Here is a 27,284-nt window from a genome sequence, read left to right as displayed (position 1 = left end):
CTTTCTTTATTGAAGCACCATACACACACACACACAAACGAAAGGAAACTGGTGGTGTTCTAGGCAATGGGTATGAGATCATTTTGATGCAAGGTGGACCATCAAAGGGTTGCCTGATGGGATGTACTAAGAGGAACAGCAAGAATGCTCACTGGAAACAATGGGATACAACTGAAGGTGCACAGGAGATAATGGGAGCTCCTGATCGCTTGTTTCAATATATACCTGTTGCTTCTCTTTATGGGCCTTAGAAAAGGGGGACTGACCTTTGGCCAGTCACCGTCTTTCAGCCTACCTCACAGGGATGTGAGGCAAAAATGTAAAGGAAGAAAGCATGTACACCACCTTGGAGAAAAGCTGGGCTATAGCTATATAAATGAAGATGTGCTAGATAAAAATTAAGCCCCCACAGAACTGTAATACCCGATGGAATGGGAGGCTAGACGCAGCGTGGGGCAGCGGTGAAGAGTGTCGGGCTAAGATATGGGCGGCGACCAGGGTTCAAATCCCCACTCGGCCATGAAGCTCCCTGGGCCAGTCACTGCCTCTCAGCCAACCTCCCTCGCAGGGTTGTTGTGGAGCTTTAATAAGGAGCAGGAGAACCACGTGCGCCACCTCGAGCTCCTTCGAGAAAAGGGGGGCACGTCGATGCAATAAGGAAACCTGGTACGGGCTTGTTGTCCGGCAAAGAGGCAAAAAGCTCTCTCTCTCTCCAGCGCCTTCAAAAAGCAGCGCGATCCCTTCCCTCTCCTCCTCGGCTGCTTCTGGCCGCCCCTTCTGCTGAGAAGTTGCCTCGGAGTTAAAGGAAACGTCCGTCGATGTGCAAAGGGGAGGGGGGCAGAGGGGCGAGGCAGGGGAGGCTGAGCAGCTCGGGCCCGTCCCTCTCCGCCTAGGACCCAGCGGAAAGCCCTGCCCATCTCCCCGGCTCGACGGGAGAGGCGCCGTCCCCCTCCCCTGCTCGAGGTGCCCGGGCGGAGGGAGGGAGGGAGGGCTGGAGGGAGGGTGGAGCCGGAGAACGCGACCCCCCCCACCCCGCCCAGCTGCGTCGCCAGGCTCTCTTTCCCCGCCCCCGGCCCCTTCCCTCGTGGGGGCGAAAGGAAAAGCGGCGAGCCAGCTGTTGCTGCGAAGATGGCGAGCCGCCGCGTCTTCTGGCTGCTCTTCTGGCACTTGGGCTTCCTGGGCTGTAAGTCGCTTCTCTGTCTTGGCCTCTCCTTCCCCGTAGGGCAGCGGATCTCCCTCTTTCTCTCCTGGGGGGAGAGGGCGCTCAGCTCGCCTGGAAAACCCCAAGTCCTTCCTCGCGCAGCCAAGTTCGCCGCCGCCTCCTCGCGAGGAGCATCGGGTTGTTTTTTCCAGGGAGCTCCCTCTCTTTTCGCTTACAAAAGGTCCACCTCCTCCTGGTAGGGAAGAGCAACCTCGCCTCTCCCAGCTTCTCTGGGCTGTCTCCTCTTTCTGGCTGACTCTTCCTACTAGGCGGTACTGCCGCGAAGCAGAGGACGGGGCTCGCCCTCCCCCGCCCCAGCCGCCGCTCGATTTGATTTGATTAGCGAGGCCGGCTGGAAACGCGCTGGCCGCCCCAGGAGGCAGGCGCACGCGGCGGGGAAGCCGAGGCTTCAAGCGGAGCGGCGCCTGCTGGGGGTCTGTTAACCAGGCAGGGCCGCGGGAGGGCACCGGGGTCAGCTGGTGTCAATTCCCAACGCGCGCTTCAACTGAGAACGCTGCAATCTTAGGATGCTCCTTTGCCCAAAGCGTTTAAGGTGCATGGGCGTGTCCCTTCACACTTGCCTTGCTTCTAAGCCTGTGTGAGAATTGGCTGGAAGGAGACTGCTGTGCACACCTGCTGTGGAATGAGTCCCGTGGAATCTGGGGGAAGTTAGCTATTATGAAGGAGTTTGGGGGTATTTGAGAGATGGGGACCAGCACAAGTGCTTTTGTCTGCCAGCTCCCTTGAGCCACAGCCAACATCACCTGTGGTCAGGACTGTTAGGAGTTGCAAGGGCCTCAGTTTCCCCAGCCCTAGTCTAAAGTGTGTGTTGAAAGTGGCTGAAAGCCATGCTAAGCGGTTTTGAGACATAGAAATCTGGCTTTATTTTTAAGTGGGATTTCTACTTTGTTTAGGAGAGGGGAAATCCTGTACATTTTTACTTGCGAGTTGGCTCACCTGAGCTCGGTGGGACTAAGTTCTGAGGCAACATGCCTAGGATCTGGCTATAAGACTTACTCCAGGCTGCCTCAGCCCTCCAGATGTTTTTGGCCCACAACTTCCATGATCCCCAGCTAGCAGGACCAGTGGTCAGGGATGATGGGAATTGTAGTCTCAAAACATCTGGAGGGCCGAGGTTGCGGAAGCCTGACTTATTCCCATGGAAGATTGCAGCTGTGACACACAAGACTGGATTCACTCTGCTTATTACTGTGGACTCACAGCGTTTTCAGTGCTGGGTTGAAAATCCGTGTTCACACAAATTGAAGCCCAGATGTGAACAACTGGAGTGGGGGGAAGCCGTGAAAAGCACGGTCAGGGGAACTAACTTCACTGTACTCTAAGACTGTAAAGTAAGCACACCTGAAGTTCCACTGTGTTCAGTGGTGCTTTCTCCCAAGTACGTATAGGATTCTGCAGCCATGCACCATGAACTGAAACATCTCACTTGGGACTAAACCTAGAGTTTAATGGAACCTGCTGTCTGATAAATGTGCCTTAGGCAGTTGACTTGGAAGTAAAATACATTGAACAAGTGGGCTGTACATTGGTTGTATATTGTGTGAAGAAATACAAAAGAGACTTGTAGGCTTGGCAACTATATTATTTATTACTTGACCTAAACCACTGAGCCTTGGGCTTGCCGATCAGAAGGTTGGCGGTTTGAATCCCCGCAATGGGGTGCGCTCCCGTTTCTTGGTCCTAGCTCCTGCCAACCTAGTAGTTCGAAAGCACATCAAAGTGCAAGTACAGTGGTACCTCGGGTTAAGTACTTAATGCATTCCGGAGGTCCGTTCTTAACCTGAAACTGTTCTTAACCTGGAGCACCACTTGAGCTAATGGGGCGTCCTGCTGCCTCCGTGCCACCGGAGCATGATTTCTGTTCTCATCCTGAAGCAAAGTTCTTAACCTGAAGCACTATTTTTGGGTTAGCGGAGTCTGTAACCTGAAACGTATGTAACCTGAAGTGTATGCAACCTGAGGTACCACTGTAGATAAATAGGTACTGCTCCAGCGGGAAGGTAAATGGCGTTTCTGTGCGCTGCTCTGGTTTGCCAGAAGCGGCTTGGTCATGTTGGCCACTTGACCCGGAAGCTGTCTGTGGACCAACAACGGCTCCCTTGGCCAGTAAAACAAGATGAGTGCCACAACCCCAGAATCGTCCACGACTGGACTTAATGGTCAGGGGTCCCTTTATCTTTACTAAAGGAATTGTTGGAAAAAATTGCAAAAGGAAAGGTGCACAAAGTGAGATTTTGATGTGCCTGAAACTGAAACTTTTAAGAGACTTACCGTAAATTTTTATATCACAATTCACAAGATTATTCAAAATGATTTGTGTGCTAAAGCATTTTCTTTTGTGTTTCAGAAAGATAATCAAGCATTGTTGTGATACTTAATCTTGCAATTTAAAATAAATTCAGCAGTTTCAGATTCTGTGCTTTTCATCTTTTCTAGAAGATTTTTTGAAAATTGAAGTTAGCCGTTTGGGGGAGAGTTGCATGTAGTTAGTCTTGCCTAGGGTTCAAAATAACCTGGCACCAGCACATTAAAGCACATTCAAAACACATTATTTCCCTCACAGAATTATGGACCCTTTAATTTACTCCTCACAGAGCAATTCCCAGCAACCATTAACAAACAACAGTGCCCCAAAGGACTGGTCTTCAACTCGTGGGTCACAGCCTGATCCAAGGTGGATTGCAACAGGAGCACTACCACCCTGCAAATGTATGGTAAAAGATTAAGAAATGGGTCCCCAAATGCATGTTTGGGTTAAAAGTCGGTCCTAGGTCTGAAAATATTAAAGATATGTTTTAAAGATATAACAACATATTCAAACATCCACATCAAACTGGTTAAGGAATCAAAACATTCATTCCTTTCTTAGGAGGGTTATGAAACATATGGGGGGGTTGTTTTGTTTTTATTTTTCTTTAAAAAAAGATTGCCAGAGCCCCTGAAAGCAAAAGTAGCAAGCATGAAAACAGTCAAAAGCATGCCCTCAAAGATTATGTTTTCTCTTGATAAATATAACTTCAATGAAGATAAGAGGGGGGAAGTGGAGAAAAATGCCCCACCCAAGAACTGTGTTGAACACAGATAGGTGAAGCCAAACCACACAGCTGTGAAAACAATGTGTATTGAAATATGTCGGATATCTGACTAGTATGCTTGTTAAGCTTTAATTCCCGGCAGATTTGGTACTTTGTACTTCTACACTGTAGTGATTTCAAATTGATGTGATTATTGGAAGATTTGATATCTTTCTGCTTTGATGGCTTAATATAATTTTAGAAATTGTTCCCTGTCTGCATTTTCCCTGTCCCAAGATCCTTCCATAAATCAGGATTACACCTATCAATGAAAGATATCTTCCTCATAGCATTTTTCACACAAGATGCAAATTACTTTGATATTGTGTTGGGAACTGATTTTAATTTCAATTAAGCTTTGTATAGTAAAGAATTGTTCCAGAGCTATCCAATGTTTATAAGCTCAAATTGTACTGTTATGAATCTATGGGTGCAAGACACCCTGAATTCTGGATTAAGTTGGTGTTAGAATTGAATTAATGTTGGGCTGTTGGAACAGGGAAGTAGCAAGACCTGTGTGTGTGTTTAAGATGTGTGTTAGCTGCTATTAATCTTCTGGAATTAGCCTATGTGGAGAGACAATTGACCTAGGCAAACTACAGAAGTTGTGTATCAGCCATCCTCTTTAATCCGAGGCAATCAATACAAAGCTAGTTTTGTTTGAGGCAGTAACCTGGGGGTTAATGATCCATTAGCACAACAAAGCCTCAAAGAACTAGGTGTAAGAATGCAAAGACTAGGGTTTAGGTTAGCAAGCGCATAACAGGTGGGATGTGGCAGGGTAGGGATGATGCTGCTGCTTTTGGAAGAAGCTGGCGTCCACTTGGGATGTGATGTTTGAAACCTCCACAGTAGGCACTGGCTTTAGATGTGCGTAATTAAACCATATATCATAAAGACACCACAGTGGAATGCATCCACTGTGAAACTTGAAACTCCTAGAGCTGTATCCGGCTAAGTTCTACTCAGAGCTGTTGTTGGCATCCATCTGTCTCAATGGAGTGTGCCTCCGAAGGTGAAGTCAAACCACTGGAGAATCACAGAAATTAATGGACTTGCTACTACTATTTTTAAGAATGCTATCAACTTGATGGACACTTTCAAATCCTGCCACATATTTACAGAAAAGCCAGGCTGGTAGTTGCCAGGGACGTGGATGCATTGCACTGACAAGCCGTTAACTCTCAACCTCCAGTTTTTCAACTGTAAGAAAGGCTATGATGATGGTAATGATAATAATGGTTGTCAAATACTGCACACTTAAAAGTGCTACATAAATGGTAAGCCAGGATAGGTCTTGCTACATTTGACAGTACTGTAAAGTGCAATTCTCTTCTGCTTTGTTGAGAAGCTTCATGGGCTCTCTTAAATACTAATCCTGAATCTGAACAAAGAAAAGTTCTCAGCATTTTTTGTATTGCCCAGTTTTGTTGCAAAGCTGAGGTAATGCAATCTGCTGCAGTTTCCTGAGTCTAAAGCCCTGCAGAAAAAAAGCCATGAAGGTTGGGGTCCTTCTTCTTCGTAAAATCCTGGGTCAGCGTGCTAATATTCATGAATGGTTTTTCTACTTTACTGCCTTTGTAAGAGCTTGGAGCAGAGAGCTGCATAGCAACGGAGGCTTCCTTAGAGATTCACCTTCAGCGGCAGGCTCTTCCTTTTGTATAAAAGAAGGGAAGTGAAAAATGCAACAGTTGAGGCCACTTAAAAGTAGCACCGTTAACCCAACAAATGAGGTACAGAGCAAAATGCCGTGCTGCTGTGCGTTTTCCTGTTTGCCTTGCCATTGTTCTGTGTCATCTGTATCCTATCTGCCCTGTGTGTGTTTGCTTTTTGTATAAACAGTTGTTTTTAAAAAGACCTAAATAAGGGCAAGAGGCTTGAGTTGAAAGTTTGCAATTGTTAGCTTACTACAAAAGGTGCCAGTTGATCTTTAGCATACAAAAATTGCTTTCTGTTTTTAAATTGTTATTTTTTTAAAAAGGAAGATTACATGACATTGTTTTTGCATTATTATGTAAAACTTTAAGGGTTTAATTCTAGATTCCAACAGTAGTTCAGGGCACTGCAATGCCTACGGAAGGCAAGCTGTAGCTCCACACTGGATCACATGCTTTCTAAGCACATAGTCCCCCATACGTCTCGTTCAAGGATAGCTAATGTAGCTTCCTCAAATGTTGGCAGCAGGGCCAATGGTCAGGGTTGATGTGAGTTGTGCTCCAACAATGCTTGGCAGGCCACATGTTCCCAATTCCTGGTGTAGTGGGTGACATATTGGTTGCTTATTTTATTATTAATTACATTTCTATACTGCCCTTCATCCAAAGATCACAGGATGATTTATAATATAAAAATGCAAAAAGCACATACAACAAACAAACAAACAAATACACAACAATACCCATGGTGTAAAAGGCCCTAGATTGTTTAATTAGCCAAAGGCCTGGAAAAAGAGGAATGTTTTTGCCTGGCACCTAAAGATATGTAGCGAGGCTTTGAGAGTCAGCTTGGCTGGAGTCTGTTTTGGAATCAATAAATTACTGGCTACCAGTGCACCAACAATATCTGAAGGGCCCTGTGTTGGCTAGCTTTGCTCTAGTTTGTGGGTAGGTAAACTAAGGCCTGGGGGGCGGATCCAGCCCAATCGCCTTCTAAATCCAGCCTGCGGATGGTCCAGGAATCAGTGTGTGTTTGCATGAGTGGAATGTGTCCTTTTATTTAAAATGCACCTCTGGGTTATTTGTGGGCCATAGGAATTTGTTCATTCCCCTCCCAAAAATAGTCTGGCCCCCCACAAGGTCTGTGGGACAATTCACCAGCCCCCTGCTGAAAAAGTTTGCTGACCCCCTGCTCTAGTTAAAGCATCTTCCATGGTGTAGCTGTAGAAGAGATGTCTGGTGGGTTGCCGCCTCTGAAGAAGCTGTTCTGGGTTTGATGTTTCCAATGGTCTGAGCAGTATAACGTGTACCGAGTCCAGTGTACTGTGTATTGAAGCCAGAGAGCCTGTGTGCTGAAGCCCAGATGGCTTCCATAATCTAGTCAAAGGGTTTCATCAAATACTGCTGTTCCACTAGCACAGCAGACTACCCTAATGGGACTTTTCTCTCCTTTTCTTCAGTTTCCCATGCACCATCAAAATCTGCTCCAAGGAATTGGAGAACTCCCTGCCCCAGAGCAGATTATGAGGTTGTGCAGAGAAGGGAGATGAAAGAGAAACCCGATTGTACAAGTATTATTCTGCATGCGCACACACACACCCAAAGTACCTAGGAGGTGTAGCAACCTTGGCAGTGTGTAGGATGGCTGTAGTAGTCAAATGAGAAAGTAGTTCTTCTATCCGTAGCAGTTGTACAGGTGAGGAAATTTTGGCTACCGTATCTTTCCCCAGCACATCATGCATCAACACAAAATTATTTCCTCTACACAATTATCATACACATGATACATGTGTTGTACAAAGGTGCAACAGGGTTTGCAATCTTAGTGGATCTTGCATTCCTGTAAAAAATAAAAATAAATAAAGACATGATGCATTTTAGTTTTGCAGCCATTTGGACAACATTTGCATTTTTAGGCTTCATAAATTGGCAGCGTTTCCAACAACTTTGTTGCTATGGAAATAAACTCTGTGCAGCTCTTAACAATAGCAGTGTAAGTCGATTATTTGTAAGACACGAAGCATTTTTAAAGACGCCTGACCCCTATTTTCCTATTCATTGCCAAGAAACAGAAGAGGCAGCAAATATGTCTTTATTTTAGTGCATATTTCTCTTAATATACAATTTGCATGCAATTTTGCCTAATAGGGTGTCTTTTTCTTTGACATTTTCACTAATGCATTTTATGTACGCTTTCCCCTGATATGCACGTTTTAAATACACTTTTTGAGGGTTGATGTACTGCATTGCAAAATTTGCAGGACTCTGAATTACAAAGGATAGCTGTGCTTCAGTTTACTTGCTCTTTTGGGAAGTGAGAATTGGGTAGATCTAGATTAAAATCCAAATCAAACTGAATTTCTTCCCCATCCTAGTGGCTGATAATGTGTGCTGGTAAATGTCCAAGCCTGCAAGAACAGTGCACATACATCTCAGGTCCAGGATGCTTTTTAAATACATATATTAAAAAATGTGTTACCTTACTTGTGATTTTGTGTGTGCATGTATTGCATTCAGAAAGGTGGTTCATGTGAGGTCTGCCCTACTGGATTCACACACACACAAAAATTGTTTTAGCTTTGAAAAGTTCTAGTCAAAATTTCCCCACCTCACCTTTTGTCTGAGCTTTCTTGTTATTTAATTCTCAGTGATGTGTATAAGGATTCTTTTAGTTAATGTTTTTATAAATGTCTCTGTTCAGAATTCTGGAACACATTCACAGTTCCTAAAAATGTTTCCAAAGTAACTGAAGACAAAGGTGAAAGTTTGCATGCATCTGTTTTTTCTCTTGAAAATGGCAAACTGTAAACTATTTCAATGGGGGGGTTGGGGTGGGGAAACAGTACTTACTAGCAACCAGCAAGAACAGTAGTAGAAAAAATGCTGACTTGTGAAATATATGTATACTTATTTCCCTCTAATTATACTGCCTATATTATTTAATAGCGGTGGTAAGACTAACTGTAAATTGCATAGTGGAAACACACATTTTATTTAATGCACAAACACATGCATACATTTCCTAGATTATTTATTAGTTTAAATCAAAGTAGAAAAATGGTGGGGAAGGGGTAGCCAGAAAAATGGTTCATAACTTTAGATGAAAACGTGTAGTCATCTTTAGAAGCAGTAAGCTTTAGATGAACTGCTGGTATTCAAAAAGCCTTATGCATGCAGCCCAGATTGGTTTCAGTGGGACTGAAGTGAAACAAACTTGGCCTGGCTCCAACAGAGCTGTTAGCACACTCAGATGCAGAGTGTCATTAGAGGGAGTGCTTATATTAATATTCCATGTGGAATCACCACACTTGGTATGGTCTGACCTGTAAATGGGAGCGAATCGTAATTTTTATGGAAGGGATCTGAAATGCAGCCCCCTAAATTGAAAGGTTCTCAAGACTTTCACCATCCCTATTGGATAATCCTCAGTTTTCCCTGAAAAGACCAGAGAATATCATTTCCAGTTGCACAACTTGGCTGCGCAACTTAGAATCATTGTTGAACTGTAGTCATAACATGACAATTATAACCTTCCCCTCCCTCTGCCTTCTTTGGCTGGTTGAAGTATTGATGTTGAGAATTGTGCGAAAGGATGTTGTAGTGCAACAGTACAAAAAACTGCTTATCCCTGGTGTTGCTCAGCTAAAACCTGAGTGATTCTTTTAAGGGCGATTTACGTTTCATCTGACCTGATGTTTAAATACTATAATCCAGAACTGTACCTAGAGTGTACATTTGGCACTGATGCAGGTGTATGGAAATAAGAGTTGCATTTGTAGATTAAAAGAAGAAAAGGGCTCTGAAATACATTTGCACATGCATGGTTAAAAAAACTTAACTAGTTAGTTTGATCTCCTTTGCAGGCAACATGATTTAAGGAAACAGCCCAACTGTATGACTGCAGAAGACATTTATTTGATTGTGAATGGACATTGCAATGTAAAGGATTTCTATTTCATTTCAGATTATAAAGCATATGGAATCATCGTAGAGACAGACACGAAAGATGTTACAGCAAACGAATTTGAGGGTACAGTATGTGTATGCCTGTGTACGTCTTATATCAATGGATAAGTGAAAGTCCTGAGATGAATTTTAAAAGGCTGTTTGATCAAAGTGCAGTGGAGTGATGCAATGGATACAGCAGCAACAAAATGAAGTTGGATTGTATATTAACAAAAAGTAATCCCATTTGTCCCCCTCAACTGAGTGTCCCCAAATCTATTCTATTCCCAAGCCTCCAGAGCAGATTTTGTGTGCATGTGTGTTGGGGCGGGTTCAGACAGAGAAGAGCAGGAAGAACTTTGGTTACATAAGCAGAAGTCCTTGCATAAACAGTGTGACTTTGTTACACACAAACCTGTGGGTGCTTCCAGACAGGTGTTTGGTATGAAATTGATGTTTCAAGTTTTTTGCAATGTCTATACAATATCATTGGCGTTGTTTAATATAACAAGAAGAAGCTATAAAGGGAATGTGTACTTGCAATGCATGGAACTCTGTACACAACCCTGTAGAGCTTTGGGTTATTGTCAGAATCACGTGCTTTGAGTCTGTTTTAACAATTAATCTGTGAACAAATGTTTTCTCGCTCTCTCTTTCTGTATTTTTCTTTTCATTTCCCACCCATGTGTGTATATCTCTCTGCATGTTTTGTTTTGTTTGAGTATCTTTATTGGCTGTTCTGCTGTGGACTGCCAAGAAAGGTCACTTGGCATCGTTTAGGCTGTTATCCCCTTCCACAGCATTTCCCCTTGCCAAAACAAAATGGGAACTAGTACAGTGTGCCAACTGTAACAAATATAGACGACCTGATGTGAAATAAAGAACATGGGTCCTCTATGGAAGAGTCAGTAATTGTGTTAGTCGTATCGTTTTCTGAGTTAGTGGCTTTGCATTTGCTGTGATTGATTTGAAATATATTACCGTAAATCCACACTTAACGTTTGTCCCACGTTTTCTTCTGTTTGTCCCATGATTTCTAGACACAAGTCTGATGAGTTTTTCTTTCATTCTGCTGCTTTCCCTGGGAAAACCCACTGTTTACTGCTGAATCAGAACAAACATCAATCCACAGAAAACCCTATTGATGTTTGATTCAGCAGTAAACTGCAGGTTTTCCTGGGGAAAGTGGTGGAGCAAAACAAAAACCTCCCAGACTTATTCCTAGAAATCATATTACAAACAGAAGTGAAGATGAATCATTAGACATTGTACTTCCTCTTGACAGTTTCTTTCTTTGTCCTTTCTGGATTTATTTGTTACTGTTTGTTCAGAAATATTTCCATCTGTCCTTATCCACATTCCATTTTATCTTTATTGCCAATTCTCTCATCCACACCCTTCTCAGATTTGCATTTTTGTTTTTCTTCTTGAGTTACCACCCATGTCAGCTATTCATTTGTGTGTGTGTGTATCGCCCTGTCATCTACAGTTTAGTGCTTTTATCTTTCTCCCTTTACAAATATAAAAGTTTAAGAGCCCTTTTCCCCCCTGGAGAAATGTCAGGGAGAAACCATCTTTGAAAAGGTTTGTTAGGCTGCATGAACAAGAGCAAAATAGCTTCCCCACTGTGCAGATTTGAAATTCTGAAATCCCATATCCCTCCTCTCGTTTTTAATTCTATAATATTAGCAATATGAGAATCAGCCAAATAAAATACTTGTAAGAATAGAACACAGTGGTCTCGTAACTTTCTTTCTCAAAAGCTTAATAAAACATTAAGAAAAGGCTACTTGATGCAGGCATTTCAGGAAAGACACCACCTATTCCGCTCAATCAGAACTTCGGAAACAAAAGCATTTCCACTACTTTGCTGTGGAAGTCTGTCATATCAATGTTGTTTATGATTTCCTGGAGCAGGGTAAGATCCCATCATTAGAACTTCTTTTAATATGCTTTTGAAAGGCAACAAATGTTCTTTTGGGTGGAGTAATATGGGGCTTACATGCACATTGCATGAGCAATTTGGGGTTACATCTAATTGATTGAGAAAGTTTCCAAAATGGCCACAACAGTCCGTGTGTGAATAAAGTGTCCTGCTACTATTTGCAGGCATCAATAATATAACACAAAAGCTGGCCAATTTCACCACCTAACCTTGTAGCTGCTTTTATGCTCAGAATGTGTAATTGCAAAGTCAGTAAGTAGGTCTTTCATTCTTATTCTTTGAACATTTGCAACATGGAAAGTTGTAGGCGTGAATGAAGAAATGAGACTGTACATGGAGTTAGATTTTAATTATAGGGAGCCAGGCCAGGCCACTGCTGGTACCTGCCACTGTACACACACATCATGTGTGCATAAACAGGGAGGAAAAACTATTGGGTACAAGATCATCTCCCACAATTACCTTTGCAGGTTAAGACATTGTGGGTTTTTTCCACACTAATAAACCACAGCCAGGAAGCCAAGAACCTTGGCTTCGCATCATAGTTTGTTTGGAGTCAAGCAAACTAAAATTCTTGGTTCTGACATAATCCTAAACCAGGGATTGTGGTTTGTTGCTCCTGCTTGTGCTAGGAGAGGGAGCAAAGTGGGAGCTGTCTGCATGTTCACATTACACATTAACCATGGTTTACCATCATGTGTGAACACAGCTAATCAGGGCTGACCCAAGAGATTTTGGTTCCTGAGGTGAAGCACAAAATAGCGCCCCTTCCCTGCCTGGGAAGACGTGGGGAGTGAAGCTGCATATTAGGAACAAGGGGTGACTAAAGATCTACATGTGATCCTTTTCTTGAAGGCCAGATCTGTTGCTGTCGATTCTGCTACCTGAGGTGATTGCCTCACCTTGCCTCATGGACGGGCCAGCCCTGCTGCCAATGAATTCCTTCAAATTCCTTGCTTCTTCCTTCAAATTCCTTGCTCTGCCCCCCCCCCAATAATTTAATAAAATTATTAGTTATATTATGCTTTGTAAAATCACAAAATTATGTTGGTATTTTTTTATTTTCCTTGTTTGACGATAGTTACCTTTTAAAATACGGGACACAGGTGGCGCTGTGGGTTAAAGCCTCAGCGCCTAGGACTTGCCGATCGAAAGGTCGGCGGTTCGAATCCCTGCGGCGGGGTGCGCTCCCGCTGCTCGGTCCCAGCGCCTGCCAACCTAGCAGTTCGAAAGCACCTCCGGGTGCAAGTAGATAAATAGGGACCGCTTACCAGCGGGAAGGTAAACGGCGTTTCCGTGTGCAGCTCTGGCTCGCCAGAGCAGCGATGTCACACTGGCCATGTGACCCGGAAGTGTCTCCGGACAGCGCTGGCCCCTGGCCTCTTAAGTGAGATGGGCGCACAACCCCAGAGTCTGTCAAGACTGGCCCGTACGGGCAGGGGTACCTTTACCTTTACCTTTTACCTTTTAAAATACATTCAGTAATGAGTTAAAACAAAGCCACTCCCGATCTAGAGAGGGGGTGGGGTTGCGGGCTCTCGACCCATCAACAATCTCGCGGGGCTGGCGTCAGCCCCAGCCCCGCGAGAAGCGGGGATTCCCCCTAGCTCATTAATATTCACCGCCCATGGCGGCAGCCAATCGGCTGCCGCAAAGGGCGGGCCCTCACAGGTTCACTTAAGGTCGGGGCAGCCCGGGGCTCGCCCCTTTCGTTCCCCCAGCAGCAGCGGTTTGGAGGTCTTGGGCCCCCCCAATATTTTTTATAAGTCGGTATGGGCCCCCGCCCCCCCCCAATATTTTTTATAAGTCGGCGCCCCTGACTACTGTAAACTTAGGGGCACCTCTCATCCCACATGTTGTGTTTATACAGTGGTACCTCAGGTTAAGTACTTAATTCGTTCCGGAGGTCTGTTCTTAACCTGAAACTGTTCTTAACCTGAAGCTCCACTTTAGCTAATGGGTCCTCCCACTGCTGCCGTGCCGCCGGAGCACAATTTCTGTTCTCATCCTGAAGCAAAGTTCTTAACCCGAGGTACTATTTCTGGGTTAGCAGAGTCTGTAACCTGAAGCGTATGTAACCTGAAGCATATATAACCCAAGGTACCACTGTATATGGATTTCTTTCTGTAAAATTCCCATGCCACCTGCAGAATCCGAAAGGCTTGGGTCCAGATATCTTAAGAGTTATGCACCAAAATCCTGAATGGGTGCATACTTTGTGCATGATGAGAAGCTTGTGCATTCTGTACCCCAGTGTACACACACAAAATGTATATGGACTGTTAATCTGTAGAGTCATTCTACAAAAGTTAATTCTGAAAGTGTGCCAGTTGTTTGTAGTGTATTCCAACTCAGAGCAGAAACAATGACGTATTTTTCCCTCTGCAGAGGCATTTCTAAGCTGTAAACACAATGAAGGGAAGGAAACTACAAGAGTAGAATGGAAAAAAATTACCAAAACTGGAGTTAAATTTGTCTACTTTGAAGGTTCCTTTGTTGGTAAGAAAATGCTTACATTTATATTTGTGTGTGTGTTTACTGTGCTGCTGAGGGCTTGTGTCCTGCATGTGAAATGTTCCCATGTTCAGGATTGCATGGAGAAATCACAGGATGTACACTGTACATGGATTTATTTTTTACTGTTTTATCCAATTCTCCTCCCAAGAAGGTCAAGGTGATGTACATTGTTCTTTCCTTCCATTTTATCTTCGCTCACCCCTGTGAGTTAAGTTGAGCTAGGAGTTACCAGCTGGCCCACGGTCACCCAGCAAGCTTCAAAGCTGAATGGGCATTTGAACCCGAGTCTCATGGATTGAACTTGTAGCTCTAGCAGCCATTTCCATGATTGTGACATCACAATCAACTGTAGAAATAGCTGCTGCCTGCTTTGCTGAACAAGAGGATAGCCTGTTTGGTTCACATGTTCCTTTTAGTCATGGGCACATTTCTTAAAAGATAAATCAAATAAAATTGATTTGACTGCCTGACGTAAGATTTATTTAATTAAGTGACATTCCCTATATGTGTATGTGTTTGTGTGTGGAGTAACTAGTTAACAGAACATACATATTGCATTCTGCTGTTGTAGAGTTCTTGTGTGTCACTGAAAATCTCCCATCCTATGTTTCAAGGGTTGCTCAAACACTTGAAAGGCAAAGTCGCACATATTTGGCTTTCCTCCTTTTTCCATTCATGTTCCTGACTGTCCTGACTAACCCTTCTTCAAACAGCTAACATCCACACTCAAGCATCCCATTCCATCTGTAGCTTGGCTTACTCTGTCTTGTAGTGCTGTCTGCTGTTGTAACAGTTTTGAGGGAGAAATGAGAAAAAGCATGCATCTCATGTGTGAACCTGCCTTTAAGTCACAAATTAGGTCTGGCACAAAATGGCTCCTCTGCTTTCAGTGGTGTCATTTTGAGTACGCTCTAAGCATCTGTATGGGGGAGAGAATGGGGTGAGAAATCGGGGGATGAGGAATTAAAGGGGGATACTGCCAGCAGCCCTGTAGCAGCAACCACAAAACATGTCCTGACAGCCACTAGCTGCTATTTTGCTCTAACAATTTCCCCTCAGAAAAGCAGTAATATGATTAGGATATATAGCAGGAGTTGCCAACTCAGTGCCTGGGAGCCATGGCATCCACAAAGGCCTTCATTTGGATTAATAATGGCATTGATAACAGGGTACTTGTGTCTTTAACAGCTGTATGACTGATAGTGGCTGATAGTTCTCATTTGAAAACATTCTACTGCAACATATGAAAGCTTACAATGTATCAAAATTGCATGCAAAATATGTGTTTGAGACACCAAATCCCTTAATAAACTACCTCATATGAAATGGAGTGTTGGAAGGGTCTTTGGGAGAAAATAAATATCGTGGGGAATGGCAGGTAGAGAGCCAAACTGGCATTGTATTCTGGAAAACCAGTCTTTTTTCCCTAATTGTTTTATACATTTATAAAGCAAACTTGAGGAAGTTCCTTTCTAGCCATTGCTCTCTGTCTTGATTGTTTTGCAGGTGATTTTAAAAATCGAGGAGAAAGAGTGCAATCAAGCATCCGCATTAAAAATGTGACTAGAAAGGATTCTGGGAAATACCGTTGTGAAATTAGTGCATCCACGGAACATGGACAACAAATAGGGGAAGTTATAGTCTCTCTCTTAGTGTTGGGTAAGAATCTAAACAAAGCTATTTTGAGGTAACACTATTCAGTAGTACATTTCTTCTTGCATTTTGTTTGCCACCCAATTACAGAAGGGGTACAATAAAGTATCCTGTGTGTGTGTGTGTGTGTTGTCTTTAAAAGAAACCCTCTGTAAAAATAATGTTTCATTTTATATCATTTTATTGTTATCTGAAATGTACACATCCATTGGGCCTGGGATAATTTTTGTTAAATTAATGGTATGAACCAGACTTTAAAGCCAACCATTTTGTAAAGAGATAAGTAGCTGGGAACTAATTTTAGACATTCTGAAATAGATTATTTAAAATGTATGAATGGGGTTGTATCCAGAGTGGACTCACTGAAAATACATGATTAGGTTCATTGATTTCAGTGGGTCTACTCTGAGGAGTAGTATTTAGATGTTAGTTTGATACAACCGATTATATTTTATCTCTAGTTGTGGAAGAGAAAGTCTGGACATAATGCACCTCAGATCAGTATTTTGTTTACAACTAAAGATTATATTACATTTGCTGATTCATTGTTGAAAAATCTTGAACACTGGCTTACATCAAACTTCCGTCGGACAATGCCGGAGGCGAGGAACAGCATGCATACAATGTGATGCATAAACCACTCAGTCTAGCTGCCTTTATTAGAGCAACTTGTGAGCAATAGGCAGGTTTAGCCATTCAGATATTTTACTTTGAAACAGATCATGTCATTTCCTAGTCCCACCAGCTCCTCCTGCTTGTGAAGTGCCCAGCTCAGCTATGACGGGGACAGTAGTGGAGCTACGCTGTAAAGAAAACAATGGTGTTCCTGCGTCAAAGTACAGATGGTATAAGAATGGCCTTCTTCTGCCGGAAAGCCCAGCATTGCGGAGCATTAAAAAAGAGAGACTTCCTTATACCATGAATGCTACAACTGGAACTCTGGTTAGTGAACCTCTGCTCAATACCACTTAGCATTGGACTTTACTTAGCCCAAGAAAAGGCTTAACATTCTGCTGTGGTAGTACTGAGGAAATTTAACATAGTATCAGGATCCTACTGTGTGGTTGTGTGGTTGTGGTTTTGCCTCAGAGTTGCATAGAGATATAGTAAATAGGGCCTCTTTCAGTCACCTTGCATCCTACACGTTGTATATCTTTTGAAATATAGCTCAGAACCAGCATGAAACTTTGCTGATTCACCTATAAGATAATAAAATAGATTGACGAGTATGAGAATGTTAGGAAAATGGGATATATTTTACAAAGCAGAGATATGTACTTATCTCACCAAATGTCTGCTGCAGTAACTGAATTGGCTCATCCACACTTCCGTTTGTCTGGTGATTTCTAAGCATGGGTCCAAGAGGTTTTTCTTTTGTTCCTCTGCTTTCCTCAGGAGAACCCGCTGTTTACTGCTGAATTGGAACAAATGTCAATCTGCAGAAAACCCAATTGATGTTTGTTCCATGAGCACTTATTATTTCTGCTACACCCCAATTTTCAGAACTGTTTCATTTCTCTCTCCTCCCCCTAAAAAGGTTGAAAGCAGTTTGGCCAAAAATATTGGTCTGCTGGCACTGCTTTGTCCACCCTCTCCCATCCCTTAGATCAGTTGTCACTGTCAGACTGGACAAGCATTTTGCATTCTGGAAAACTGTGACATACAGTCATTGGTTTTCAAACAGTTTAGTTCTCAAACATTTTGGCTCCTGAACATCACAAACCTGGAAGTGACTGTTCCAGTTTGCAAACTATTTTTGGAAGTCTGACAGGGCTTCCGCAGCTTCTGATTGGCTGCAGGAGCTTCCTGCAGCCAATCAGATGCCACATTTGGGTTTTTGAATGTTTTGGAAGTCGAACAGACTTCTGGAACGGATTCCGTTCGACTTCCAAGGTACAACTGTATTCTAAATCCACTTCATTGATGTTGGTGGTAATAATAATAATAATAATAATAATAATGATGATGATGATGCAATGGCATAATGTACTAGAAATGTTGTCTCAGTTTTGACTGCTCATTCCCATTTTTTTTAAAAAAGTTGGAATATTCTACTTCTTCTCTCTCTCTCTCTCTCTCTCTCTCTCTCTCTCTCTCTCTCTCTCTCTCTCTCTCCCAGCAATTCAATTCTGTTTCAAAGAATGACACTGGAGAGTACTACTGTGAAGCTGACAATAAAGTTGGACAGCCTCAGAAATGTTCTGTAAAGCGAATGCAAGTTGGTAAATGTCAAATTCCAATGTGACCAACCAACCTTGAGATGAGAATGTCTTAATTACAAGACAGAGTTAGGAAACTAAAATGTGTTAGTTCACCTTCCAACTTCAAACTCGGTTATGTGGCACATCTTTAAAGGCCCAGTTTGGATGATTAATAAAAAGAGAAAACATTTTAAGCAAAAAAATACATTTTACAGGACACTGCCACAATTTAAAGTAGGTTTTCTTGGGGGGGACCCAAGAGGGCGGCCTGCAACTAAACTGTTCCCTTAAATAGGCTAGGAGTGGGCTGGTCACAGCCCCTAAACCCCTGCCTCTGATTGGCTTAGCTGGCGCTGTCTCTCCCAGCTGCACCACAAGATGGCGGCCTCCACGGATCCAAGTGGTCAGTGCAGGACCATTTTTAGAAAGAAGGATCCAGAGTAGTGAGGATTGCAACTTGAAATGCCTTTAGATGCACCTTTGCAGATGAAAACGCAGGGAGCATATAATATTTTCACTAACTTCAGTTCCTGGACCAGATGTGTAGAGTGATTATCTGGCCATAGTTATTGTAGTTTAACAAACAGTCACTCTTCCCAGGGCTCTACCATGCCCTATTTGAGTGTGTGTGTGTGTGTGTGTGTGTGTGCGCGCGCACACACACACACACTCTCTCTCAAATAGGGCATGGTATATATAATGAATATTGCCTTCTATACTCAACCTCCAATTTGAAATTATATTTGTTTTGCTTTCCATGCTAGATGACCTTAATGTAGGTGGCATCATAGCTGCGGTGGTCGTTGTGGCTTTGATAATAGCTTCCTGTGGTCTCGGGGTATATTATGCACAAAAGAAGGGCTACTTTTCAAGTAAGTGAAACTTCTTCCTTCCCGGATTGATCAGTAAGTTCCCATGCTTAAATATTTGTGAACTGTGTGGGGTTGTGGGCCGGCAGAAGCAAAGGTGGTTTTGGAGCAGAGCTAGCACACCTGGAAGGGGGTGATAGGAAGGAGGGTGGTGGAAGGGGATGATAGCAAAGTAATGGAAGGGGGTGATAGGAAAAGGGGGTGATGGGAAAATAAAAGGAAAGACAACTTTAGTCTTGGAAATAACAGCAGAACCAGCTGCCAGAAAGCAGTACTTCTGGTCTGCGTTGAAAGCTAATGTTTTTTCCATGTGGATGGATAATGAACAGTTCCTGTAAATAAAGATGCTGCCCTTGTAATAACAGAGATTTGGAGTCAGCGTTGCATGTTCTGTTTTCAACCCAGTTTTTATTAGAGGGTGGGTAGAGAACTTATTATATACAATCTTCTGAGTCTCTATTGGAAGGCTCTATTTTTTTTTAACCTTTAAGCTGGTGGCAAAATGTCCAAATATTGCAATTTCCCTCAGAAAATCTAGAATTGCTTTCTGCCCCCCCCCCCCCCGCTTTTAACAACCTTGGGTATTTTACATTTGTAACTGTTCAATTTGTGGTGAGATTCAGCTAAGTTTTATCCAGGGTAGGCCTATTGAAATTAATGCTCCTAACTTAGTCATGTTGATTAATTTCAGTGACTGTACTCTGTGAGTAAAACTTAGAGCCAGCCCACCCATGAGGCAGGGTGAAGCAGCTGCCTCAGGTGGCAGAAGCACAAAAGGCAGTGTCCCACCTGCCCCACCACTTCTGGTACTTGGTGTTGCCACTTGTCCACCCTGCCCCTGGCTGGGGTGGAGAAGATGAGTGTCAAGGCATTGTGGAATGGTTTTCCTCTTGCCAAGTGTTGGCAAGGGTGGTGTTCCACCACCAATGGAAATCGGAGGGGGGGCACAGCAGCAGGGGGACAAGAGGGGCACATTCCCATTTTGCCTCAGGTGGCAAAATAGGACAGGCTGCCCCTGTGACTACCAATCAATAACAAACAGTCATGGATTGGAGTACACTAAATCTTAATCTACACCAGACTGCAGAATTTTACCTTGATGGATTTTTCACATGGTGTTGAATTTAGGTACCATTTAAAGCCAAGATTCCTGCAGCCAGTTCAGGCATCACTGCAACAGGCTGGGACACCTCTGTTAGCAAATTCTCCCGGGGGGGGGGGGGGAGACGGCAGACCCCCAGTACCTCCGAGCTTCTCCCAGTAGGCATGTCTCTGGAATGGCATGTCTCTTCACTCCAGAGTGCCCCTCTGTGACACTTCTCATATGAAAAGTGCACACAAGTCTTCTGGCATCACAAAGCAAGAAGATAGAAACATCCGTAGGCCTAAACTACGCTTTATTCACAATATATACAGAGAATCCATAATCACGTCTGTGCCCTCCAAACTCTGGCAGAAGCAGAAAGCATACAGCAAAAGCGAAAGTACAGTCCAATAACACTCACAGACGGAAGAGATAAGACAGTCTTCCTTTCCCAAACTCTTCTCAGACATCTCATGTGATTTATACTAATCACACTAGTCAGCATCGGCTACGTAAAATCCTAATAACCTATTCCCATGGTCTTCCTTCATGCCAGTTGGCCTATAACCGTATGGAAGATCCACATGGCAAATGAGATCAACGCAGCTCCCCAGCAAATAGATTTCTACCTGGCAATATTCACATGGAAAGGAAATTGTTTTCACAATGGTTGCTGTTCTCTGTATCTGATGTTACTGGTGCAGTATGGGACTGAAGCCTGGGACTCCCAGCTGCTGCTGAAGTTGTTTATGTGGTGGGCTTAATGCAACCGAGTCAGGTTTAGTACGTTTCCACAGCCATTGAAAAAAGCCATCAGCACACAGAATAGACAGGACAGTTTCTCGTGGGTTCATTTGCGATATGTAACGAAATATATTTCAGTTGTCTAAAAGCCAGTCAGTACATGTAGACAGTATCTCAGTAAAAGCTCAAACACCATGGTTTCTGCCCTGTTATATCACGTGACAATAAAGATATCGTATCGTATCGTTGCTGATTTTTGAATGCAAGTTTTGATATGAAATTTCTGCAGAATTTGATTAGCCAGCTCCCTCTGCTGGGTAACAATGAGAGTGCATCTCCCTGTCCCCCAAATATTTCTTTCTGTCTTTAAAATAAAAGTTTTATTTTTCCAGAATCAGGATTCATCCACATTCCTTTTTGCCCTGTGAGGCATGGGTCTGAGAGGTTTTTCTTTCACTAGGAAAACCAGCTGTTTACAGCTGAATTGGAACAAACCTCAATCCACAGAAAACCCAATTGACGCTTGCTTCTATTCTGCAGTAAACCACGAGGGACAAAATAACCATCTAACTGAACAGTGAGCTGTAAGATAGGACCATTTTTGTCCTATGAGCAATTAGGAAGAAGTCAGGCATCTTCAGATCCCACTTAGACCAAATAATTAAGTAGTAATTTATTGACTATATGTTACTTTGTAATCTAGCAATAAATGATTACTTAGGAATTTCTTGGCAACTTATTTTGTAAGTTATCTTAACAAATTATTTTGTATTGCCCTACATACTGTGGAATTTTTTTAATATATAATGAACTGACGTGGCTTCCTTTCTAGCATTTATAGAGTGCAGCATAGTCTACAAAGAATTGTTTTAGAATCTTTATTTTGTTCACACATGCAGCAATCTAGTGAGTGGGGCACAGGAGGTAGTGATTGAACATCTAGTCAGAAGGCCACATCTGACTACAGATGTAAACTACAGATCACATAATATAATTAGCTTCAAATTATTTAACCACATCTTTCTCAAAGAGAAAGGAGGAAAAACATAACCAAGCTACATAAAACGTGGGTGAATGTATGGAAAAACCCTGCTTTAAATGGTCTTAAATATAACTTTTATTAACACTTAGCTGGGTGATCTGATTGGGAATATCTGGAAAACCTGATGTTTGTCTGAAAGTAAATATCTGCAAGATTAGAAGGAAATATGTGATCATATATTTATGGCAGTTGTTCCAGAGACTGGTGTAAAGTGTGCAGTTAGGCAGTGTGAAGTATGGAGAATGACACTTGTTTATCTTTCTTTTCCTGTTTTTTTTATCCCCCAGAAGCACATTCTTCAACGTAAGTATATTTATTTTCCTTTCTGTTTGCCACTTTTGAACAGCTGAAACATTGACTATAGTTGCAAATATTGATCCAAGGATCAATAGTTCTGCACCATTGTGCAGAATCCCTTGCATTAGTCATATCGGATCAGATCCAAACTTCTCCTTCCATCCACAGGTGATTTTTCACCCTGGATGGAAGGATCCTTCTAACAGTAGAGAGCGAGGAGGCAACTTTTGCCAATCCCCCTACAGCGCCATCTCCCACACTGTTTCGCTTGTATGTCTGCCTTTTACAACTCCCTGAAGCATTTCCTCAGAAAGCACAAGGGGCTGTAGGGGGTATGGGGGTGGAAACTCCCTTTCCCCCTTTTGCTAGCCGGAGCAAAATCTGGATCCAAGCCATTTCATTTCCTAGCCTATGATACCTAAGCTGGGCTCAGTTGGCTAATATTTGAAGAGGGTTCTGGTCGCCCATTGGCTACTAATTTTAAGAAGCAATAAGGAGGCCTTGAACAGTCTTCCCTATAAAGGATTGCACCATAGAACCATAGAGTTGGAAAGAACCCCGAGGGTCATCTAGTCCAACCCCCTTCTCTGAGCAGACTCACTGAAACCAGTGGATCAGATTTAAATGAGTGTTTTCTCAGTAGAACTAAACACTGTATACATTCAGTACTTCCCTGACTGAAAATGTACAAGGCAATTTCTTTCAAAGTTCATATGTATATATGCCAATGTTTTCTTTGTTAATAAGAACACAGTTAAACAGCAACTTTACATGGTTGCTAAAGCAATATTGTCTATATTTGGAAACCCATGTAGCAGACGTATCTGGATAAAATTATTTATGTTTAAATAAAAAATAGTATAGGGTTTAATTCAATTATAATATGATTTATAATGTGATCTTGTGGGTATTGCTTCTGTAACAGTTAGACAAAAATTAATTGAACGTTAAGCCCCAAATTTAGAAATAATACGATTGACTTCTTACGTGCAGGCAAATTCCCTGTGATGGGGAGCCTGTGGCCCTCCAGTTCTTGTTGGGACTCTATACTCTCACCGTCCCTGAACCATTTGCCATGCAGGCTGGGGATACTGGGAGTTGGAATCCAATAGCATCTGCAGAGCCACAGGTTCCCTTATCCTTGCTCTAAGCACTGAATCAAACTTTTTTTAAAATAAATAAATAAATATCCAAGCAAATTCAGTAGAAACAAGAATGTATGGAAAACAAAGCTCTATATAAGTAAGGTGCATGAAATGCCCAGATCTAACAGTATACTTTCTCCCACTTTTGTTTTGCTAGCAGGAAGAACAAAGCTGCAAACAGTGAAAAGGTGAGCATTCTGTATCCATGCTGTAGTGGCACTGGCAAGATTAATTCACCCGTTATGTCTGCTTCAGGAAGGGTGGAGATAATGTACTTTCTCATGCCACAACTCTAAAGTACAGAACGGCTAAGAGCACAGCTATTCACCCAGACAGCATGGTAAACTGGACTGCACCAATTCAAATGCAGGGAACAAGGAGGGAATTATCTTTGAACACTCTTCCGTATAAAAGTGTCCCATAAAAAGGTGGCTAGCATATTAGGGAAGAAAACAATGCTTGTCTACTATTTACAGAAAGTTGTTTTGAATTATGTCCCACATAATGTCCCATCTGACCTGGTAGATAATAGCACGAGATGCATCAGGTTATTTCTGTTGGCATCTTACTCAGCTGTATGCTCCTCTATACATTATACCGGTAGTTATGGAAAGGAGCATTTGCCAGAAAGAGGCTATTTCCAGCAGTCTTGTTACGTACTGAATACATACCAGCTCTCAGGAAGGTGCGTCTCCATCTAGTGGCAAGTTCATGAATTTCTATAGCCTTACCCAGATTACATATTAAATACTGTTGTTTCTCCCCACTCCTGACAACTTGTAGGATCAGTGTTAACTCACAAAGCAGTGGTAGATGGCAGCCATACTAAGGTTTTTCACACTGCATGACTCCGTGAGAGCTGGCTAGATAGGATGGTTTTCACCAAACTCCGTTCTACATATAAGATCAAGGGGAGGGAGGGACTTCAGTGGGAATCAGTCTGTATACATGGAGGAAGCTTTGTAGTTATTTTTTACCATCATAGTGACAGCATAGAACCACTGAAATGGCAACAAGCTTAGGATACAGTCCACATTGAGGTTTATTCAGCTGATCTCATGCTCAGGTGGAGATGCATGGATTAAAGTGTGTTTGCTTCGCATATGTGAATCAGCTTGTAGAGTTCTTTTCACAATGATATGGATGACACAGAAAACTGTTAAACCAGGGGTGGATAACTTGTGGTCCTGCAGATGTTGCTGGACTTCAGCTCCCATCAGCCATGCAGATGGAAGTTGTAGTCCAACATTTGGAGGGCCGCAGGCTTAGCTACCTCTTATGTAATGCATAGGACCTTCCAGATGTCTTGGACTCCAATTCCCATCAGCATCAGCCAACATTGCCCATAGCTAGGGATAGCTGGAGTCTGCACCATGTTTGCTACTCCTGCTGTAATGCTATGTGGGGTGCTTTGATAATTATTGGTGGTGAATGGACATTAGTACAAAACCTACTGCAACTATCTGAATTATCTCAACAGTTCTTCTTTCCATTCCTTAGGATTTCAAGCACACCAAGTCCTTTGTTATTTAAAAGAAACCCACCCTCTGAGGAACACCAAATGAGCATTTGCTGGAGCAGAATATCAAAGGGATGCTTGGACTCTATTATATAAACATTAAGAGTGGTACATGCAAAAAATAAACCAATGGCAAAGCCAAGGCACTATTGCTAAAAGCTGAAGACACATGATTGTCAGAAGTTGTTTTAATGTAGTTTGATAGTGCTTTTCTAACCTGGTGGTTGTAGATTACGCAATTGTAAGGGGTTTCTTACTGTGTAATGTCCCCAAAAGGATAGGAGAGGAGGTGATGAAGTGCACAATTCTAGTCGCCGCATCTCAAAAAGGATACCATCCAACTAGAAAAGGTGCAACCAAAAGATCAAAGGACTGGAACAACTCCTCTATGAGGAAAGGTAACAGATTTATAAAATCGTTGAGGAAGTGGCTGAAGTATGCCCCCCCCCCCCGTAACTCCAGAACTTCTGTGCCATCCAGTGAAGGTAACCGTAGAGTCTGAACGGAGAAAAGGAAATAGTTCTTTACACCATACATAGCTAACTTGTGGGTTTTACTGAGCGCAACCAGTTTTGATGTCTTTAAAAGGGAGCTATACAAACTCATGGATGATAAGAGTTATAATTGGCTATATACTCTTTTATGATGCCAGTTGCCTGGGAGTAAGTGGAGAGGACAATTGCCTTCATGTCTTCCTTGTGGGCTACCTAGAGGTCTCCGGCTGGTGACTTTGGGAAACAAGATACCGGATTATATGAAGCCAGCCCTCTAGGAAGAACTGTCAGGAGTAAGTAGCCTGATCTGATCATTACTGCCCTTGGCTCCTTTGGGAAGGGCAGGATATAAATTTAGTAACTTAAATAATTTAACTATTCAGGGCCAATATTTTGGGCTGGGGCATAGATGCCTCTAAGGAAGATTTGTCCTTTTCTCCATTGTGCAGGTCAAGACAACTGCTACTGCTACCATACTTGTTAATGTTAAGGGCGTAATTCTACCATCAAGCCAGCAAGCGGGCTGTTGGAAGAACTGTGCAGTAGGAACAGTCTTGACTTGTTGACCTTATTTTCTCTACTCCTGCATCCTGGTCCAGGATAGCTAGAACCTCAAAAGACATCATGTGTAGAGTGAGTGAGGATTTTTCCTTGTTCTAGAGTAGATCTGCATGTGATGTCTTGCCCTATAAACAACTTTATTCCAGCCTGCTTGTAAGCTAACTTTAAAGGCCTAAATGGCAGAAAGGCAATATATGAATCAATCAAATAAAGAGCTCTGCAGTTTAAGAGCTTTTTACTCATAATTTTTGTGGAACATGATAGGTTCCACAGCCAAGATCAGAATAATATTGTTCAAAGCCGTTTTTGCCTCCACTATTTAAATGTCTTGACTCTTTCAGTCTATCTAAACAATAACAAAATTATGCAGGTATAGGTCTTTTGAAGTGTAGTGCATTCTTACTATTGCTCATTTTTTGCCCCTTAAACCCTATTTATGATTTATTTTCTGAAGACTGTACATTTTGCCTGAGAAGAAATCCTTTTCACCACTCAATGCTAACGAATGCCTTAATGTTTTTTTTATAAAAATCTCTTGGATGGTATTATAAATAAATCACATATGCTTTGTTACTAGTGTGATCATGATACTGATGCTTAAGACAAAACATGGGTATGAATGTTAGGTTTCTTAAATAAAAAAAGCAAGACAAATTCCTAAGCCGGATTCTCATCTCTACCAAAGAACCTTAAACCTCACAGCTGGCTATAATTTCTTGCCCTAACTTTGTTCTGTCGACATTGTTAGCCTCACCATATTATAAGTATCTTATTAGAGATGTGAGAAATGTGGTTACTGCTCCTACCCTAGGGATGGGGAGCCTGTGATGCTTTAATTGTTGCTGGATTGTTGATGGACCCAAGACAGCATGGCCAATGGGCATAGATGGGAGCTGTGGTAATGCAAAATCTAGAAGTCCACAGGTTCCCCATGCTTCCTACAAGCATTAATAGTGTAATGTGATGCTTTTTGTTTCAAGGATAAAAACCTTGTATAGGAAAACCTTAGATCCAAGTATAGATCTCAAATTAATATGCAGTCAGTTCTGATCAACCAAGTAATCCATTATCTGCATTATACGTGTGACTATGACTAATTGTCAAAGGTGGGCCAAAGCTTCAGGTACTATTTACACAATTTTCCTATGTAAACTACTCAATTATTTCAAATTTCTTTCCCAATATAGCAACTATTTTCAAGCACATTTGCTTGTACCAGTTGGTGTGGACTTTTCAGTTATTATTTTTTAAAGCATGCCACCAAACTTTCAAGAACAAGTATGGAGTTACAAACATTTACCATTAATCATGTGTCCC

General features: G+C 42.4%; 1 protein-coding gene across 2 annotated transcripts; it reads left to right on the top strand.

The window, feature by feature from the left end:
* The first annotated feature begins 1,013 nt into the window (after window positions 1-1,013).
* JAM2 (junctional adhesion molecule 2) lies at window positions 1,014-26,540 on the top strand. 2 transcript variants are annotated; one of them, XM_081908033.1, is made up of 9 exons: window positions 1,014-1,183; window positions 9,916-9,981; window positions 14,230-14,340; window positions 15,865-16,017; window positions 16,748-16,953; window positions 18,131-18,233; window positions 18,977-19,084; window positions 22,239-22,254; window positions 23,554-24,887. In XM_081908033.1, the coding sequence occupies exons 1-9, from the start codon at window positions 1,129-1,131 to the stop codon at window positions 23,687-23,689; spliced, it is 954 nt and encodes a 317-aa protein (XP_081764159.1). In that variant the 5' UTR covers window positions 1,014-1,128; the 3' UTR covers window positions 23,690-24,887. The 2 variants fall into 2 exon arrangements, 1 of the variants encoding a protein (XP_081764159.1); XR_014167595.1 differs by adding an exon at window positions 24,894-26,540 and having other exon boundaries at window positions 1,017-1,183; window positions 22,239-23,581.
* Window positions 26,541-27,284: the final 744 nt, after the last annotated feature.

Source organism: Podarcis melisellensis (assembly GCF_964234715.1).
Source record: "Podarcis melisellensis genome assembly, chromosome: 4".
NCBI classification, from domain to species: Eukaryota; Metazoa; Chordata; class Lepidosauria; order Squamata; family Lacertidae; genus Podarcis; species Podarcis melisellensis.
Note: the sequence above shows the minus strand (reverse complement) of the source record. Positions and strands in the feature narration are given on the sequence as shown.